This window comes from Diabrotica undecimpunctata, chromosome 6 (genome assembly GCF_040954645.1).
Source record: "Diabrotica undecimpunctata isolate CICGRU chromosome 6, icDiaUnde3, whole genome shotgun sequence".
NCBI classification, from domain to species: Eukaryota; Metazoa; Arthropoda; class Insecta; order Coleoptera; family Chrysomelidae; genus Diabrotica; species Diabrotica undecimpunctata.
Genome location: NC_092808.1, coordinates 141,483,250 through 141,503,130, shown reverse-complemented (window position 1 = coordinate 141,503,130; position 19,881 = coordinate 141,483,250). Strand labels below are relative to the sequence as shown.

General features: G+C 32.6%; 1 protein-coding gene across 2 annotated transcripts in view; it reads left to right on the top strand.

Annotated features, from left to right (window-relative positions):
* The window catches only part of Pax (paxillin), a 159,692-nt gene extending 140,973 nt beyond the window's left edge, over positions 1–18,719 (top strand). For both annotated transcript variants that reach the window (XM_072535548.1, XM_072535547.1), the window contains exon 8: positions 6,199–18,719. In XM_072535548.1, the coding sequence (XP_072391649.1) occupies positions 6,199–6,465 (267 nt within the window). In that variant the 3' untranslated portion in view covers positions 6,466–18,719. The remainder of the gene's footprint in view (positions 1–6,198) is intronic.
* Positions 18,720–19,881: the final 1,162 nt, after the last annotated feature.

The following is a 19,881-nucleotide window of genomic DNA, read 5'->3' as shown; positions in this document are numbered from 1 at the left end:
GCATTTGCAACCAACTTTGGAAAGAAATAAATATTGCAGCAGTTTGCAACGATGCTATCTAATATGAGACGATTTTTTATGGAACGTATTGATAACTGCATTGAAGAAAATGGTGGTCATATCGAACACTTTTTTTTTTTTTTAGCCCTTTTTCTATTTTTTTTTTAGGCCTTTTTCTATTTTTTTTAGGCCTTTTTCTATCCGAATTGTTGAATAAAGGCCTCTCCCATTTCTCGCCATTCATCCCTGTTGTGTGCTAGGCGTTTCCACATTGGTATCATGGTATCATGGTATGGTACATTTCAGTATGTATGAGAGTTTTCCAAATGCGGCCCATCCCATTCTTACTCGTCTGCTTATTTCGGTAGTTTGGTTTTCTTTGTTTACCTTGATATTCTGACCCAGATATATGTATTCTTCTACATGTTCCACTTTTGTTCCTTGGATGGTTATCGTCGGTTGATCATCTTTATTCGACATTAGCTTAGTTTTACTCAGATTCATTTTCAGTCCTTTTTTTATGGATTCCGTATGAAGCTCATCGATCATCGTCTTCAGTTCTTTCCAGCTGTCGGCTATTAGTACTTCGTCATCTGCATATCTTAGATGGTTTAAATACTTTCCGTTTATCAACAGTCCCTTCGTTTCCCAATTTAGTGATTTAAAGATGTCTTCAAATGCGGCAGTAAATAGTTTTGGAGATATGGTGTCTCCCTGTCTTACTCCTCGGTTGATTTTTATTGGCCTCGTTTTCATTCCGTTATCCATCGTGATTACCATTTCAGCGTGTTGGTATATATTATGTATTAATATCCTATATCTAGAATCTATTCTGCTGTTGACCAGTGCTTCCTCAATAGCCCATAATTCTATGCTGTCAAAAGCTTTCTCGTAGTCTATAAATGCTAAACAGATTGGTAAATTGTATTCGTTAACTTTTTCTATTAGGACCTTTAGTGTGTGAAGATGGTCACATGTACTGAACCCTTTTCTAAATCCGACTTGCTCTACTGGTTGATATACATCGAACTTTGTTGTCAATCTATTTGTAATTATTTTTGTGAATGTTTTATAAAGTTGTGATAGTAGTGATATTGGACGATAATTTTTCAGATCTGTATTGTCCCCTTTTTTGTGTATTAATATTGTGTTAGCAGTATTCCATTCCCTTGGTATGTTTCCTTCAAATAGGCATTTATTAAAAAGTATTTTTAGGTACCTGATGACTTCTTCTCCTCCTTCTTTCAACATTTCTGCCAGAATTCCATCACTACCCGGTGCTTTATTTCTTTTCAATTCTTTAATTGCATTTTCTATTTCTACTTCGCTTATTTCGGGCATTACTTCAGAATTTACGTTTGTTATTTGTCTTTTCAGATTTTGCTTTGAAGAGTCGGGGGGATCGTTTCTTGAGCGGTATAACTCAGTGTATAGAAGTTTTCAACTATGTTTGATATCTGAGCTTTGCTTGTTTCTAGTTGGCCTTGTTGATTTTTCATAGTTATAATATTTTTCTTTCCTAATTTCGGTTTGGTATATTTCAGACTTTGATTTTTCTCTATCACTCTTTCTATATGTTCTTGTTGATGTTTTTTAATATCGTCTTTTATCTGTTTTCGTATGGCTCTATTAAGTTCTTTGTATTCTGTGGTATTTCTTTTGTTTAGTGACAGGAGCTCTTTTCGTTGTTTCAGCATATTCTTCGATTCTGCACTTATTTTGGATTTTTTGTTGTTATGGCGGGTTGCTACTTCTGAGCTAGCATTCAATAGTTCTTTTGTTATAACTGAGTTAATTTTATTAACGCATCGAACACTTACTTTGACAAAAAGTTTATTGTTATTTAGTTTAACTAATTCCTAATATAAATAAATAAATAAATAAATAATAGCTTTATTACCCAACAGTTTCCCATTTCTAGGGTAAAAATTTAAGATACATTTTTAATTAGTATACAATCATTAATAGGTGATACAAAAATATCAAGTAAAAAAATAAGTGCAAAAAATAAGTAGGTGAAAAACAAAATAAAGAGTGAGAACAATATAAATTAAACAAATCACTACGTATATAAGAAATAAAAAAAAATACACAAAAAAAATTAACAATCTAATGTACTCCATAAACCAGTGCGGTATCAACCAGATGATTAATTGAGCATGAGAAAATATCACAATGGTTGCATATTTTGTTATAATTATTGCACATAATATAAATTGGTGACTTCAGTAACATATTTGTTCTCGCACGTGGACAAGTAAACACTATAGTCGACCTGGAAGTAATTCTTGGCACATTAAATCTAATTTGACCTAATATATCACTGCAGTCAATACAGTTGTGTAACAACTTATATAAAAATGAAACCGAAAATATAATTCTTCTTAACTCTAAACTTACAATATCAAACCTGTTACATAACAAATCGTAATCATAACCATGGACAGGATATACTCCATCAACCTTAAAAGCTAAATATTTTAAAACTTTCCGTTGTACCTTTTCAATCTGTTGCATATAACATTTATAAATGGGATACCAAATTAAGCTGCAATATTCTAGTTTTGTTCGCACCAGCGATAGATACAGCAGTTTAATCGGTCTTATATCACTAAAATTTCTACAGTTTCTGATGATAAAACCGTACATTTTCATAGCATCGGATACTTTCTGCTCAATATGGTTGTTAAAGGTTAATTTTGAATCAAATATAACTCCTAAATCTTTAATGCTATTACATTTTTCAAGATCTGACCCCTGAATTACATAATTAAAATCAACCTTATTTTCTCTTCTAGAGTAACTTACTACTTTACACTTATTGACATTAAGAAAAAGTTTGTTTTTTACACACCAAGTATCTATATAATTTAGATCGTTCTGTAAATCTATACAGTTAGCAATTGTTTTAATTTCACAGTATATTTTAAGATCATCCGCAAAACACAATTTTCTGTTATTAATATCTAAAAATAAATCATTGATATATAATAGGAACAACAATGGACCTAAATTTGATCCCTGTGGAACACCGGATGTAGTACAGATTAATTCGGATATGAAACCATTATAGGATACAAATTGGTTCCTACCTATTAAATAGCTTTCCAGTAACTTTAAAATGTTTCCAGCAAATCCCAAATTTGATAATTTAAAGAGAAGGTATTTGTGATCAACCTTATCAAACGCTTTAGAAAAATCAGTATATATCACATCTACTTGACCTTGTACATCCAAAACATCTGAAATATATTGAGTTATTACAGCCAAGTTTGATACAGTAGAACGTTTATCTATAAAGCCATGTTGATAAGGTGATATCCATCCCCTAACAGAAGGGTAAATACGGTTATATAGAGTTACTTCGAAAACCTTTGAAAAATTGGATAACAAAGATACCGGTCTGTAATTGGATACATCAGATTTCGATCCGTTTTTGAATATGGTTTGTAAATAAAATGTTTTGATTGTGACTTCAATTTAACGTAAAATATTTGATGTAAAATCCGATTATCCTATTATTTTATCAAATCCTATTCAGAAGTATTGATGTTTTTGTCTATTTTTCTTTCGTTACCTATAGTAATTGCGTTAAATCAGAATTATGCAGCTGATTTGTAAAATGCAATTAGCTCAAAAGCTGTTGAGTTTTAAAGTGAATAACAAATATATCTTTTTTTGTTAAAATAATGTATCTTTAATATTTTTTAACACAAATAGCGGTAACTTAAAGAGTAAAAAAGTTAAGTGCAAATGTATTCCACATATGTAGCATATGTGGCGCCCTCTATTAACTACATTAATGTTTGCATTAAATTATAATTCTTAATACTTAACAGCACTCAGTTGTAAATTTTTATTAATAAATGTTCACAAACATGAAAGTTATAGCGAAAAATAAAATTTTAAGTTTCCACTTTAACACCCTGTATCTTTCTTAATATCAACATTTTATTAAAGCTTTAGCTTAAATCCTAATATTTTAAAGTGTAGAATCTACTGTTTCTTTTTAAACAACTACTTAAGGGCCACCCTGTATAATCATCATGATCAACCTGTATGTGTCCACTGCTGGACATAGGTCTCCACGCTTCAGGTCGTCAGACCATCTAGTTGGTGGGCGTCTCCTGTTCCGTATTGCTTTTTGCCTTGGTTTCCATTCTAAAATACGTTTTGTCCATCGGTTGTCTGATAATCTGGCGACGTGTCCTGCCCAATTTCATTTTAACGACGCGATTTTTTCGATAGCGTCTGTTGTTGTTGTTCTACGACGTATTTTTTCGTTTGGGATTCGGTCTTTCAGAGAGACACCCAACATCTGGCGCTCCATAGCCATCTGAGTCACGCGAATCTTAGTAACTATCTTTTTTGTGAGTGTTCTGCCCAACCGAATTTCATGTCCTAGGTACTTATACGATGTAGTCTGCACAATATCCCTTCCATCAACAGCAATATTTCGATTTAGCACCAGGTTAGACATTATTTGCGTCTTGATCACCCATACTATCGGCTATAAAGACGATGTCATCTGCAAATCTGAAATAACTGAGCTTCTCTCTATTTATGTTGATACCATGCTCGTTTAGATGTGGTTTCTTACAAGTAGGGATGCAACATCGGTAAGAAACGTTGGATGTTGAGCATCAATGGTAACTTCGAACCTGAACGTCGATAGTAACGATATATTGCAAAGAAAACATCGATGTTATAGAAACATCGATGTTTTTACAAATGCTGAATAATGAGAAAATAATAAATTAAATAAGTATTATATAAACATGATTTAATTGCTGAAAAACCATAGACGTATGAGCACACCGGCCCCGCGTACTGACGATAAGATATCTTGCGGTTGTTCGATCTATCCCTCTCTAGCACATTGCAACTCTTCACTCTCTCTCTCTCTCTCTCTTCCTCACCAAACGAGACCTATACTTACTTGATGTAAGACAGACACAACAAACAATTAAAAAAAGATCTTGTCGTCGCTTAGCTCTACAGACTGCTCAGTTTATGTTAATATATACGTCTATGTGAAAACGTGGTGTAACTGTGCAACCTTAACCTAATATTAAACAATTAAAAATTATCCCTTGATAGATATCTTAAACACAACCAAATTATTAGAAAAAAAAAACAAATAAGTAATTTATTGAAATTATAAGCCCCAGTAATGCTTATCAATATCTTGTAAAAATAACAGTTTTGATAGAAGCTTTCCTTTTATCCTGTTTCGTTGCTGGGATTTACCGGGTAACTTCAATAGGCGTGTCATTATATAAATTACCAGCCATTGAAAGCAGTAATCTATGTTTTAATGGTGTTCGATGTTTTCATTTAACATCGATGTTAACGAATACTTAATATCGATGGCAAAACATCGACCATCGAGTGTTCAACATCGATGTTTTTCAATCATCGATGAACATCGCGCATCTCTACTTACAAGTATGTTCTAACAGCATCGTGAATAGCTTTGGAGAGACTGTGTCTCCTTGGCGTACTACTCGCTGTATACAGAATTTATTTGTTTCTTGTTCAGATAGTCTTACGCTAGCTGTGGCATTTTGGTAGATATATTTGATTATGTTAGTGTAGTAATGGTCTATTCGGCATTCTGTCAATGCTTTTAACATTTTCTGATGGCTTATGATATCGAATGCTTTCTCGTAGTCGACAAATATAAGTGCCAATGGTTTGTTGTATTCTGCAGACTTCTCTACCAGGTTCTTTATCACTAGTAAGTGGTCGTTAGTGGTGTATCCCGATCGAAATCCAGCTTGTTCTCTAGGCTGATAGAAGTCTAATTTAGCGTCCAGTTTTTTTTTGATAATTTTTGTGAAAAGGTTATATATGTGTGAAAGCAAACTGATATGACTATAGTTTTTTTAATCTGTTATGTCTCCTTGCTTGTGTAATAAAGTAATGAATGCATTATTCCATTGAGAAAGAGTTTTTCCTTGGTAGATGCATTCGGTGAAAAGCTTGGCCAAAGCCTGGATAATTTTATTTCCACCTAGTTTGATCGCTTCGATCACTACTCTGTCATCGCCAGGGGATTTGTTATTTTTCATTTCTAGTGCCGTTTTGATTTCATATGGAGCTATTTCTGGCATTAATAATAGCATATAATAAATAGCATGAGTAATTGTAAATTTTTCCCTTATACAATTTTAATACATTTTTTTTATGTTTTAGGATTGCAGACAACCATTTATTGGAGGCTCTTTCTTCGACCATGAAGGTCAACCTTACTGCGAAACCCACTACCATCTTAAAAGAGGATCCCTGTGTGCAGGATGCCATAAACCCATTTCTGGTCGCTGCGTTACAGCTATGTTTAGGAAGTTCCATCCTGAACACTTCGTGTGTGCTTTCTGTTTGAAGCAACTGAACAAAGGCACATTCAAAGAGCAAAACGATAAGCCTTATTGCCATACTTGCTTTGAAAAGTTGTTCGGCTAAAGATGTGATTTGCAAAGGTGTAATAAGAGAAATGGTATCGATATTTGGCAGTATACTAGTTTCGATATTGTCTAAGTTTAAAATGTGCAATAAGATTATTATTGTTATCTAGTATACATAACAGAATGCTTTCTTATATATTTATACGTTAAAAATTACTAATATCGTAAATAAGTGTAATAAAAGTTACTAAAACAACGTTAATTATTTTTTACGACCTTAAAGCATAAAATAATAATAATCATGAGATACAGAAGAACTTATTGTAGTGCTGCAGCTCTACAATAAAGAAATTGTCAAAATACTCCCAAACCGTTTTTTCGTAATAGTTGTTGTGTAAAATATTCTCTTGATATTAAATGTGCTATCACAATTGATTACTCTTTACTTTTCTCTTAAGTAACACTTCATAAAACCAAAAACACATACTGAATCAACGCCTTGAAGTCTGCTAAGTTATATCGAAGGAATATCTTTTAACAGTTCCTAAAATACTTTATACTGTACCCTCTGAGGAAAGGAATTCAATTTGGGGAAGTTTTCCCCAAACAATTAGTTGAGATTACGGAAAAGTTTCCACCCAGTTGGTATATTCTTATTGCTGACTTCTTCTTTCAGTATCGGTAACCAGAAATTGCTACATTCTGTTGATGAGATTTTTTTTTCATTTTTTTTTTAATGAGAGGAGCTTCTTTGATCTTCCCCTTTTGCTGTCCTCATTTCATAGCTTCTTTAATCCTAAATAAGGAGAAAAATAAAAATAATGAGAAAGAAAGCAGCGAGAACGAAGAAGGACAAAAAAAGAGAGAAGGGAAGGAAAAAGGACCAAAGTGTCCAACCAAGGAAAAAGTGACAAAAGAAATACAAAACTAACAAAGCGCTAGCAAAGCAAAGGTTGTATGTAAACTGATAAAACATGGAGGAGAAGAATAAACGAACAAATATGAGCACTGACAAAAAAATAACCAAAACAATAAAAACAGAGGGGCATGTGAAGGTAGACAACTTCAAATTTGAAGAAGTAGCAACATTTAACAACCTGGGAGGGACCATGAATACAAATGAAAAAAGAAAGCGGCGATGGAGAAGGAGCGGAAGAAAAGAGAAGAGAACTGATAAAATATGGAGGAGAAAATAAACGAACAAGTATGCCAACTAATAAAACAAATTATAAGCTAAATATAAGCAAAAGATTTAAAAATCTGTAAACCGCATAAACCTTCGACAGAAAGGTACTGAGATGAATACTAGGTTCTATAAATGAGAACAACAGGTGGCGAATCAGATACACTTATGAAATATATAACATGTTTAAAGAACCACCTTTATCTCAATATATCCGTGTAGAGCGTCTTCAACGGACAGGCCATGTATTTAGGATGGAAGAAAACAGGCTTCCAAAAAAACCTGTTGAATGCAAGAATGTCTGGGAAGAGGTATATTGGAAAACCCAGAAATCAATGGGAGGCTGATGTGAATGAGGACGCCAGAAATCTCGTTAGCAGTCGATCGTGGAAGAGATTGGCTACAAACCGTAACGAATGGAGAGGTTTGGTGAGGGAAGTCAGATCTTGAATTGGCCTGTAGAGCCATAGAATGGATGGAATCAAAAGACAAGAAAACAGAGGGACACGTGAAGACTGACATCTTCAAATTTGAAGAAGTTACGAGATTTCCAAGTAAACTATGGGAAGGACTATGTGAATAAATGAAAAAGAAAGAATTCAAGCAAAAATTGTAAATGGAAACCAAGTCTTTGGAAGAAACTGAAAGATGCTTAAAACATACAACTAATCAAAAAGACAAAAATAAATATATAAAAAATCTGATACGATTAGTTATCACATATGCGATGGTAACAACAGTGATGAATAAAAAAAAAGAAAACTTAAGAAGACCTGAAAGGAAACTATTGATAATAATGTTAAAAACCTGATAATACCTCATTCATAGAAAGAAGATTAAAACGAGACAAAGAAAATAGAAAAGGCGTTAGAAAATGAAGAAATAGTGAGACTAATTAAATTTCAAAGCTTGGACTGGATAGGACACATCATTAGGAGAAGTAGAGGAATACCAAGAAGTTGGTGATATGACACGATGATGATGCTGATTAACATACCAATATAAGACGAGACAGCGGAACACTTTCTGTGCAACTGCCTCTGTTGGATAGGATAGGGCTCAATACACATCAGACGACTTCGTAGAAGTATCAGCAAAGGCAATAATAGACTTTGTTAAAAAGGCTGGGATGAAGCGACAACTTTAACCGAGGAATGAGCGATAATAGACCACTTAAGACGAGTGGAAGGGTATTAAACGCCCATTCATACTGAACCTAACCTAATATGCCAATATTGACAGTTTCAAGTGAAAGCTGGGTATTACAAAAGGAACATTAAAAGAAAAGAAATGCTATTAAAATAGAAGTATTGAGGAAAATGGCACGTCAGAAAATACAGAATAAAAAATGATCAAATAAGAAACTAACTAGAGAAAGAATCCATAATAAAATAACCAGAAAACAATTGGAATGGTTTGGGTACGTACAGAGAGGATGGGAGACGAAATATGGCCAAAGAGAACATTAGAAACTAAAAGAGTAAAGAAACGAACAAGAGTACAACCATGATAAAGTCGGACAAATGAAATTATAAAAGCAGCTAAAGCCAGAGGGATGAACTACACCGAAATAAAAATGATATCGAGAAATAAAAATGAATCGGAAAAGGAAATAGATACTAACACAACAAAAAATCCGACAACCTAGGAGGTCCAAGAGTTAAAAGAAGAAGAAGAAGATGTCATTGTCCAATAAAACCTCAAAAGACAAGCATGTGTTGGAAATTAATTTCTCTTGGTTTACTCAGTATATAGCCTTATGTTTGGAATGTATTTAACAATTTAATTTTCTTAATTTACAAATATTTTTATGATTTCTCGCATCCGTACTTCTATAATGTATTTACATTTAAAAATAGTAAACGCAACTGAATATTACAGTGACGTTAAATGTTATAATTAGTTATTATAATGTAAACATGTATGTTTTATTAACGATGTACTTGAGTTATTAAATGCACTTTTAGTTGGAATTTATCGTCTAGTTTCACAGGAGCGCATTTGGCTCCTCCTCAAATTTGCAAAAAATGATCCTATTTTAAAATTTGTTTTTATGTATTAATTTTATATACAAACATTTAAAAAGCGAGCAAAAAAATTAATTGCTATTTTAAAAGACAGGTCTTAATGGACGAAACATTCGGCCGATTTGTACTCTATCAGACAGGTGACATTAGAATTAAACGTTATAGTACGTCTGAAGAAATTCCTGTTATGAGAAGAGTTCGACACATATGTGTGTCCTCGCATTTGTTTAATTTATATACAGAAAAAGTTTTCGTAGAAGCTGTGGCAGACAGAACAGTAAGTATAATTACCAACGGAGTAGTCGTAAACAACTTAGATATGCGGATTTATAGCAACAGATAAATATGATTTATATATGTAATTATTCAGGAAAAAATAGAAGGGAAAAATGGTCCTAAACGACGAAGATAATTCTGGACGAAGAATCTCCGCCAGTGATATACTTATAGTCAGCTCTACCAATGTTCTTGGATGACATGTCACTTAAAGAAGAAAAATTCTTTTCATATAGGAATAAGTCTGGTTACACAAATCGTGCCAAACTATTGGAATATCCAGTAAACACAAGTAAAAAATATATTTTCCATAGCAATATTTTAAAAATTGAATAAAGTAATTTTATTATTTATATTTTAAACAAATTATATTAAAATACTTCAATAAATTATTATGTTTGCTCCTAACGCCATCTGCTAACGTATTAATAAAGCGTACGTTGTGTACTTCTGACAGACCTGTCAAATTCAGGCGAAATATTAAATTAATAATAAAATATAAATAAATGTCATTTGATTGCAAATTTGATCATTATATAAACTAAATCAGATTTTTAAAACGAGAAGTGTCGTAAAAATGTAATAAGTTGATTTAATATTGTTATTCATTGGATGACATTTATGACTTTTAAATTTTGACTATCGTTACGAATCAAATCTTTTATTGACAGATATTCTTTTAATTTTTTATTTCTCATTTAATGTATGTATTTTGTTAGTTATTTTTATGCAGTTTTTAATGTAAATCTGCCTAAAATAAATATATGATGACTAGACACGAATTGATCGAGATTAGTGAATCGATATAAAGAACCGCTATTTCGTGACGCTACCCGTGACGCCTTATTGTGGCGCTAGTTACGTGACGATCGTCTCAGCATTTTATTATAGAGACATAAATAATACTAAGGCAATATAGAAGCTTCGCTTCAAAAGTCGCAGATTGCTCTGGGAAAATATAAGGAGTTGTTTAATCCTTTTTTTGTCAAAAACTATTATAACTATGCTAGTTAGTGCATTGTCGTGATAAAGTAACCAGTAACTGCCCGCACAAAAATGAAGTGTAGTGAACAACAACTTCGTAATAAAAAAAAATTAGGACATGAACTCTTAAAATCCGCTTCCGCTGTAAAAACTGTTGCTTTGTTTCAGGATCATAACTGTAAGCTTACTAATATCTTTTTAAACATATTTTCTTCGTTAGCGATCAATTATAAGTTGTTCAGAGCGAATGCTAAGTGAATTTTTCCGCATTGTCTAAGAAATTTACTTAGAGGAATTCTAAAAATCTGAAATCTAAGAAATAATTTGGTACAAGCGCAATTCATTCCCAAATTCTTCTTCTTTCTTCTTCGTTCATATTGGCTGTCGAATGTACAGAGATCTTTCTTCCATTTTTCTTATTATCGTACTGACCTCAGGTATGCCGTACCAGTTTCTTACCATGAATGTTCATTTCACAAATTATAATGATCTTCCTCAATTTGAAGTCTCATATCTAGGATATTTTTCAGCGTTGTTGTGTTGGAAGGACGATAAGAACGCGGATCATTGTCAACAGACATTCAGCCATCTGTAAACAGTAAACAGATTTAACCATTTTTTATCTGTTTTTTGCTTCTATATTCGCCTCCGAAGAACTTTACATCATTTCAATAGTTTTTCGTAAAACTTTTAACTTTAAAGCAAATGGTTGTTCGCATCTCTCGTGTCATTTCCTCAAACTTTGACAGATGACATTTGACATTTAAAGGTTGGTGCTTTTTAAAATCTGTTCATAGCCGAGAAAAGCGCGCCTTAACTGTTACACGTGAACAAATCCTGATTTTCGCATACAGATACGAGGTATAAATTACCTCTTACTCTTTCTACTGCAATAATCCTTTGGTCAACAATAAATTGTCAACAAAGTAATTTTAAGATTCTTTTTAATTTCGTTCAATTAATTTTAATATTAGTACTCAACGGAATTTGAGCCTGACACTAATGTAAATATTTTGTTGTATATTTTTTTTTTGAGGTTGGTACCTGAGTTTTTTTTTTTTGATTATTTCGGGCACTAGGAAAATTGGAGGATACGCTCAGATTACCTCTAGTTAGGGTTTTTATACTGCAATATTGAATGATGACCATGTTTATTTTACTACGAACATAATACCCAGGGTTTCTTTTGATGCTTAATTATCAGTGGTGAAATATTTTTTAGAATATTTTTATATTTTTTTGAAATTTACCTTCTTAGGAACCTAATATTTAGCAAAACATTTGAGTAACAAGTAAAAACAATCTTTGTTGTACGTTTACATAATTGTTGATCAATATATCAAAGTATACTTTGTCTTATAACAAAGAATAAATACGATATTATGATTTTACTGTTTTATATTGTTTCTTGTTTTTTTACTGATCTGTGAACAGGCCACCACAATTTTCAGTAATATCATTTACAGCGTGCGATACCATTTCTCTTAATCACTCTAACATAAATATAAATTTTATCATAATTGTGTCCATAATTAACATGCCATAATGTTCTAAATTCTTTGCGATATTAAATGTGCATAAAAACAAAGATGCCATATTATATTATTTGTGTATATTAAAAGAAATTAACCATTGTCTATCTAATACGTCAATAAATGCTTCTAAAAATGGTCAGTGTTTTTAGTTTTATTAAAATAATGTAAACGTAAAATTAGAAAAAGTAAACCTAGCGGATATTTAAAACCTTTGAGGTTTGAAATAGTACTTCTCCTTCAATCCAAAACATGTATTTACATTTTTTGGGTTAAATTCCATTGACCTTGCAATAGACGTAGCCTCAGTACATCTAATTAAGAAATTATATTTGTGCAGAAACCATTCTACAAAATGTCTACCAGCTCTTATTTTATCGGTATTAAATCGTTGTGGAATTTTTTGATTTTTGGCATAATCATATAATCTGGCAAACTGATCTTTGGTTAGGCCAAATTCCTTTTTTTCTATGCTTACAATGTATTAAAATAAGCTGTTTAACTGTTCTTGACAACAAGTTGTTTTGGAAAGGTCCAGCGTTAGAGGTAAAAATCTAAAAACAAAAAAAAAATATATATAAAATAGGTATACACCTTACAATTGCTTTAATTTTTACCTCATCTTTATATTTTCCCAAGTATCTTCGTAAGCTAGGTTCGGGAATACCATACTCTTTTGCAGCTAAATTAACACTTTTATTGTTAGTCCGAACAGATTGCATTGCTGACTTCATATTCTCCTCATTCCAGTACTGCCTTGCCGTTTTCCACACATATATGCATCCCATAGTTTTGCCTAAACTAAGAATATGCATATTTTTCAGATTTATTAAAATTACTTTGGTTCAAATAAATGGAAAAATATAAAAAATTTTAGGGGATGCAAGAAATAATATATTTTCCTATACAATTAAACTTACCCAAACAAATCACATCGTTTCCTCCACAAGAAATATTGCAAGAATGCAGCACGTGTACAGATAACCTTAGTCACTACGAAAATGAGTATCTCAAATTCGGTTTAAAATAGATCTCTAGCGGGGTACGTCCAATAATACACAATTCCTGTTATAAAAGAAGTTTCTAAATGTATCAATTTATACTTGTATTTGGCGATTCATCAACTTACCTACTTCGGTATTTTATGTCCCCTTCCCCTACAATCATACAATTTATAGAACCTCTACAAATAACTTCTCGATGAGAGAAAATGGTGAAGTGATGAAAAAAGGAAATGGAAAATGAATTCTTTTCATACGATTCATTGCTTAAGCAACATTTTCTGTAAAATGTACTTACATACATAAATGTATCTTATAATCAAAAAGTAAATCCTGAGATGCTTTGTGTAAAGTCTTTAAATTTAGTTGAGCCGCCTTCTGTTTAGATCAAAGTCACGGTAGTATGGCAAAAACGAATGGTTCTTCGTAGGAAAATATACTTGAATTTTTTGGAATCTATTTTTTTTCTTGAAGTGCCATCCCCGCTGCGGAGGTCGGCAATCATCATAGTTATTCAGACTTTTGACACGGCTGTTCTGAAAAGTTGATTTGATGTACATCCGTACCAATCTCTCAGGTTGCGCAGCCATGACATTCTACGCCTCCCTGGCTTCTCTTTCCTTGGATCTTTTCCTGCATAATCAGTTGGAGCAAGGTGTATTTCTCTCCACGTGTAATATGTCCGAGATATTCCAAGTTTCTTGTTTTAATTGTTTTTAAAATTTCTATTTCTTTATTCATCCTTCTCAAAACCTCTTTGTTTGTGACGTGTTCTGTCCACGATATTTTCAGAATTCTTCTATACACCCACAGCTCGAATGATTCCAGTTTTTTCATTGATGTCGCATTCAAGGTCCAAGATTCCATTCCATAAAACAAAGTCGAAAAAATATAGCACCTCGCCAACCTAACTGTTAGTTCCAATTTTAAATCCCTTGTACATAGCACTCTTCTCATTTTGTTGAAATTTGCTCTAGTCTTTTCTATTCGAATCTATTAAGTTCCACCAAATTGCATAATTGTCCCAGAAAATGTTGATTTTTTTATACTCCAGTTCAACATATTGAACAATGTAGTGTTTTAGAAAGGAACATATTTATCTTTTGCTCTTGTCATCTGTTTTGATTTTAGGTTATGTATTCCAAATGAGTTTACTGTAGGCTGATGCAAGTAATAAAGAACCTGTACCGGTGTTTGAGGTAATGAAGCACTAGCTATATAGTCAATAAAAATTGCAATCGTTTGGTCACTATCCTTACACAATAAATTGTGTAACAGAATTCAAGGTTGTATAAAATTTCTTACATCATTGCTAATGTACGAGAAGTTCGGCAATGGCTCCCCTTTGTGTCTGTTGCTGATCGATCAAACCTTAAATTATACGTTTCCTTGAAAGATGACCAAAAAAATTATATGATATCTTGTTATCCGGGTATTTTTGAATAAAAATACCATACATTACATTATCTTTACAGATAATCTGTAATCCAGATAACGAATTTATTTACTTACATAATGTGATAACTTCAATTATAACGTTTAATGTGAAAACGAACGTTTTAAATAGCATATGCTTTGATAGAATTTCCGCTGATATTTTTACCACGCAAATCTCGAGGAATTTTATGGATTTTTACGCAATTTTATTTTTATATGCAGAGAAACTGACTGAATTTGCATTGGTCTTTGTAATTAATGTAGGTCTAACTGATCCTTGTTTTGTAGATCTTGAAATAATAAACATATGAAGTTAATCCATTTCATTAAATCGATATTGTTTTGAAGCTATTTTATTGTGGCATCTTAATGTAATTACTATTCATTAAATCGACTTAAATATTTGCGACTGCAGCTAACAATATAGAAAATTAACAGAAATATTGCTATAATATTATAAACAAACTTACCGTTTACCACTGACTTACCATTTATCACCAGCAATTGGTTTTACAACTTTCCCTGAGTAGCTAGTATGTCCCTCGCCTATTACTTTCGCCATTTTAATTTTATTTCTTTTATAATTTCCACTATTTACAACAAATCTTTTTCTTTTTTGAAAACTTCTACTTCACTGTCTGATGTGTTTAGGATTTAACGTTATAACAACGAATAAAAAGTTATGTAGAGCATTTATATTACATATATTGATGCAGCAATTTCGTCATTCAATGCACGGGTGGCTGTAGGCTTGTTGGCATAGACCTTTGACTTTAAATAAGCCCATAAAAAGAAACCTAATAGGAAACGAGGGATTACACGTTCAGGAAATATTTCATACAGTAATTCAATGGTTTCACAGACTGTACGGCATGTGGCACCGTCATGTTGAAACCACATGTCGTCGACATGAATATAACCTAATTTAAAAAGCAAGAACTCTCTTATCATGTTGCGATATCGAGCACCAGTAACAGTTACTGCTTGATCAGCCCAACTTCAAAGAAGTATGGTACAATGATGCCTCCAGTCCGAAATCCACACCAAACAGTGACACGTTGTGGAAGCTTTTCTTCGACAGTTGCATGTGGATTCTTAGAACCCCAAAATGCGGCAATTTTGACAATTAACAAAGCCATCAAGGTGAGAAAATTTTCTTGATGGCTTCAGATGATTTTGCTTGGAAAATTAGCATCCATTTGTTGATGTTCAATAATCCACTCAACGAACTCTCTTCGCTGTGCATGGTCATTAGGCTTCAGTTCTTGTAACAACTATATTTTGTAAGCATGGACATGCTGATGTTTAGTGGGACTTTCACCCTCACCAACACTCTCACACACTGCTTCGATATTGACATTTGAGAGGCTTGGTTTTGGACAGGCAGTATGTTTAGCATCACCATTTAATTCAGTATCCCTGAATTTTTCAATTACTCTCTTCACAGAAATCAATATTCCACCCATATTTTGTAAGAAATTTTCGAACTGGGACCGTAAATTCATTTATTTTAATAAAAAATTAATTGCCGTCGAAACATTATTTTAAAAATATTGTTCAACAATGAAAACTCGTTCTCTCATGTAACGTTTCATTTTTATTAACCCTAAACTATCAGCTGTCAAATTTTTTTGTTGTTATTAACACTTTACAAATGGCCGTAAATTCAAATCTTTCGTGAGTTTTGGGACACCTTTTGGTAGTTCCAAAGTGGCATAATTATATCGCGCCTGCAAAAATAAGTACCTGACAATTTTGTCCAATACGTTATATTTAGATGATGCGGTGATTAGTTCATCATCATCATCATTTGGCTCTACAACTCTATGTGAGTCTTGGCCGCGTTTACTATTTGCCTCCATTGTTGTCGGTCCTGAGCAGCTATTTCCCATTGCTGTATTCCCATTTTGCGTAAATCACTGGCTACTGCGTCCTTCCATCTCTTTCTTGGGCGACCAACTGCCCTTCTGCCATCCGGCCTTTCCCAGAATGTGGCGTTCAGGAGTCTTTCGTCACTCAATCTTAGTACGTGGCCCGCCCATCTTATTCGGTTTGCTTTAATGTAGCGTACTATGTTTTCATCTCCATATACTGTCTGGAGTTCATCATTGTGTCTTCTTCTCCATTCTTCTGTTGTCTCTTCTCTGCAAGGCCCATAGATAGTCCGCAGTATCTTTCTTTCCAGTACCAGTTATTTTGTCTTTCCCGCTGGTTCAGAGTCCATGTCTCGCTTCCATACGTTATTGTGGGACGAATTATTGTCTTGTATACTCTTATTTTTGCTGGTATTGAGAGTATTTTTGATTTAAGTACGGTCATTAATGAGTAATATGCCCTGTTTCCTGCAATGATCCTGGCTGCCACGTCCTTTTCATATTTATTTTCAGATGTTATGATCGCTCCCAGGTACTTGAATTCTTTGACGAATGGTAATTAGTTTGTTAAAATTATTTCAAAAATATATTCAAACTAACATTGTTTATAATTAACCACATTTATAAAGGGGAATAATTATATAATGTGATATAATGCGAAGGATAGGAAAAGACCCAGAAATTTTGTCAACGATCAAACGAAGAAAACTCGAATATTTGGGTCACCTGATGAGAGGACATAAATACGCATTACTTCAAAATATAATGCAAGGAAAAATAGAAGGAAAACGGAATCCAGGCCGTAGAAGAATGTCATGGTTGTGTAATTTGAGAGAGTGGTTTGGCTGTACCACTAATGAACTCTTTAGGTCAGCTGTAAACAAGGTCAGGATAGCCTTGATGATTTCCAATCTCCTATAGGAGTGGCACAAGAAGAAGAAGATAAAGGGGAATAGTGGTACACCGTATATATCGACGTAATAAAAAGAGTGAAGTCAGTAATTAAATAAAACAAAGCTTATTTTTTGTCTTAACTTATCTAGGTTTACTTTTTTAAATAATTTTATATTACACTTGGTCAATTAATAAAATAAGGACAAATATAAAATATATTTCGCAAAGATCTAGAAAATCGAGCATTTCTCATATATTAGATATCTCAGAAAACATTCAGTTATACACATATATTGAATTTTATCATATACCAGATAGTGCAGTATATTTTTATCATTACAAATACTTTATTTTCAAAGCTATTAGCTTAGTGGAAATCAATGTAATTCGTGCACATAGTGTATGATATTCTTTTAATAAATGCCTGACCATATTATCTTACTAATGCCGATTATGTACTCGTTCAATCAGCTTATCTGTGTAATAATGTTGTCCACCTTTCTAACCGTATATAAAGACCGTACCTATGCATAGGGGCAAAGGCACAGTACAAAAACCGACTCGATGAAAAGCTCTTACAAGAAAACTTTGATAGTGTTGAGCACCATTACAATTACATAAAACACTGTCTCAAAAGTGTCAGACACAAAGAGACAATTTTTAATTACCATAAAAACAAAGAACAAACAAGTTCATATTAAAGCTTCTAAGGTAGAGTGATAAGAGGATAAGATGAAAGCTGACAGAAAACCCGATATATATCTGCTCTACCCAATGGCCGTGAGAGATATGAGATTTTCAACGCATCCAACATGTTTCGAAAGCAGAAAAAATATTAAGGATAACCCCATCGTCCTGAAAGCACAAGGGATTAGAAGAAAAAGCTTATGATATAAACCTCAACATTAGACTTATCTCTGACAAAGACCGATTCATGAAATAAATGTAACGATAAAAAATAATAATAGCAAAACAATTTACTATTCTACATGATCTCCAGTTCAATTAAGATGATTTAAAATATACTGCGCTCTGTAGACAGTTTGCGATGGAATTGTACGAGGTTTATTCAATATTGTTATATGTATAAACTTATTAATTATTCCTATGTGTTTTGTTTTTATATCTCCTAGTAATTCTCGAGAAGATTAAACAACCAAGTTAATATCATTTGTGATGTTGGTAAATTGGTTATTAAAATTTGGTAATAAATTTTAATATGTTGTACCTGTCATTTTTGTCAAATGATATTTATACTTACAGTGTAGTTTATATACGGAATTGAGATACATATTGTGGCATATTAAATTGAGAATTTCTAGTAGAATAATTTTGATAATATTAATCAAGTTGCATTTATATATAATATAGAATTACAGAGCTATAAATTAGTATGATAAGATTTGAAGCTTTGAAATTTAGATAGTTTACAGTAAACATCAGTAGTATCTAAGTAACAGAAATCTAAGTAAAATCAATTGTAACTACTGGGATTTTCCCATTAATTTTTTTATTTTTCAAATTGTAACGGCCATGAAGAAATATCTATGTACGATAAACAGTAGAAAGATGCTTGTAGAAGACAAGCCTAAAGGAGATGAACGATGGCGTTGATAGTATAATGAAGATTATAGATTAATAGAAAACGTAGAATGATTTATGTTAGATTTGAAAGAACGTTAGAATAGAGAATCTTATCATAATCGTACTTCGTGGCAAATCAGATTCCCTTTGGGAGCGTAGGTTCGTATCCTACTGACTGCGCCAAGTAATAATATTTCATTGGGTTTAATACATTTATTTAAACATACTTTTTAACAAAGTCTCCAAGAATCAACAATATCCCAAACAAAACCCATGTTCTAACAATGATCTTGACAAGTAGTGACAACTGACAAAGAGTCTCCATACATTGTGCCTAGAGTCCCGTGACCGTAATCATAACCTACTGATATGACAATAATGAAATATTGGTGTTTCGTATTGCAGGATCTCATCACGTAGACATAAAAAAATATAAATGCAGTAGTATTGTCTCTTCTTTGACATTCCAAAAGTATTATAATAACACAATATTCTTTCGTTGAAAAAATGTCCATATCCTGTGCCATACATAGTTTATATCACGGAAATGGTTAAAGTATAACCTTTTTCACCTCATAATACAGGACAAGGTCGCCAAAAAAAGAGTCTCAGGTCAGAGAAGAACATCATCCTGGCTAGAAAATCTCCGAAATTGAATATTCTAAAGTATAAGTTGAGTGGT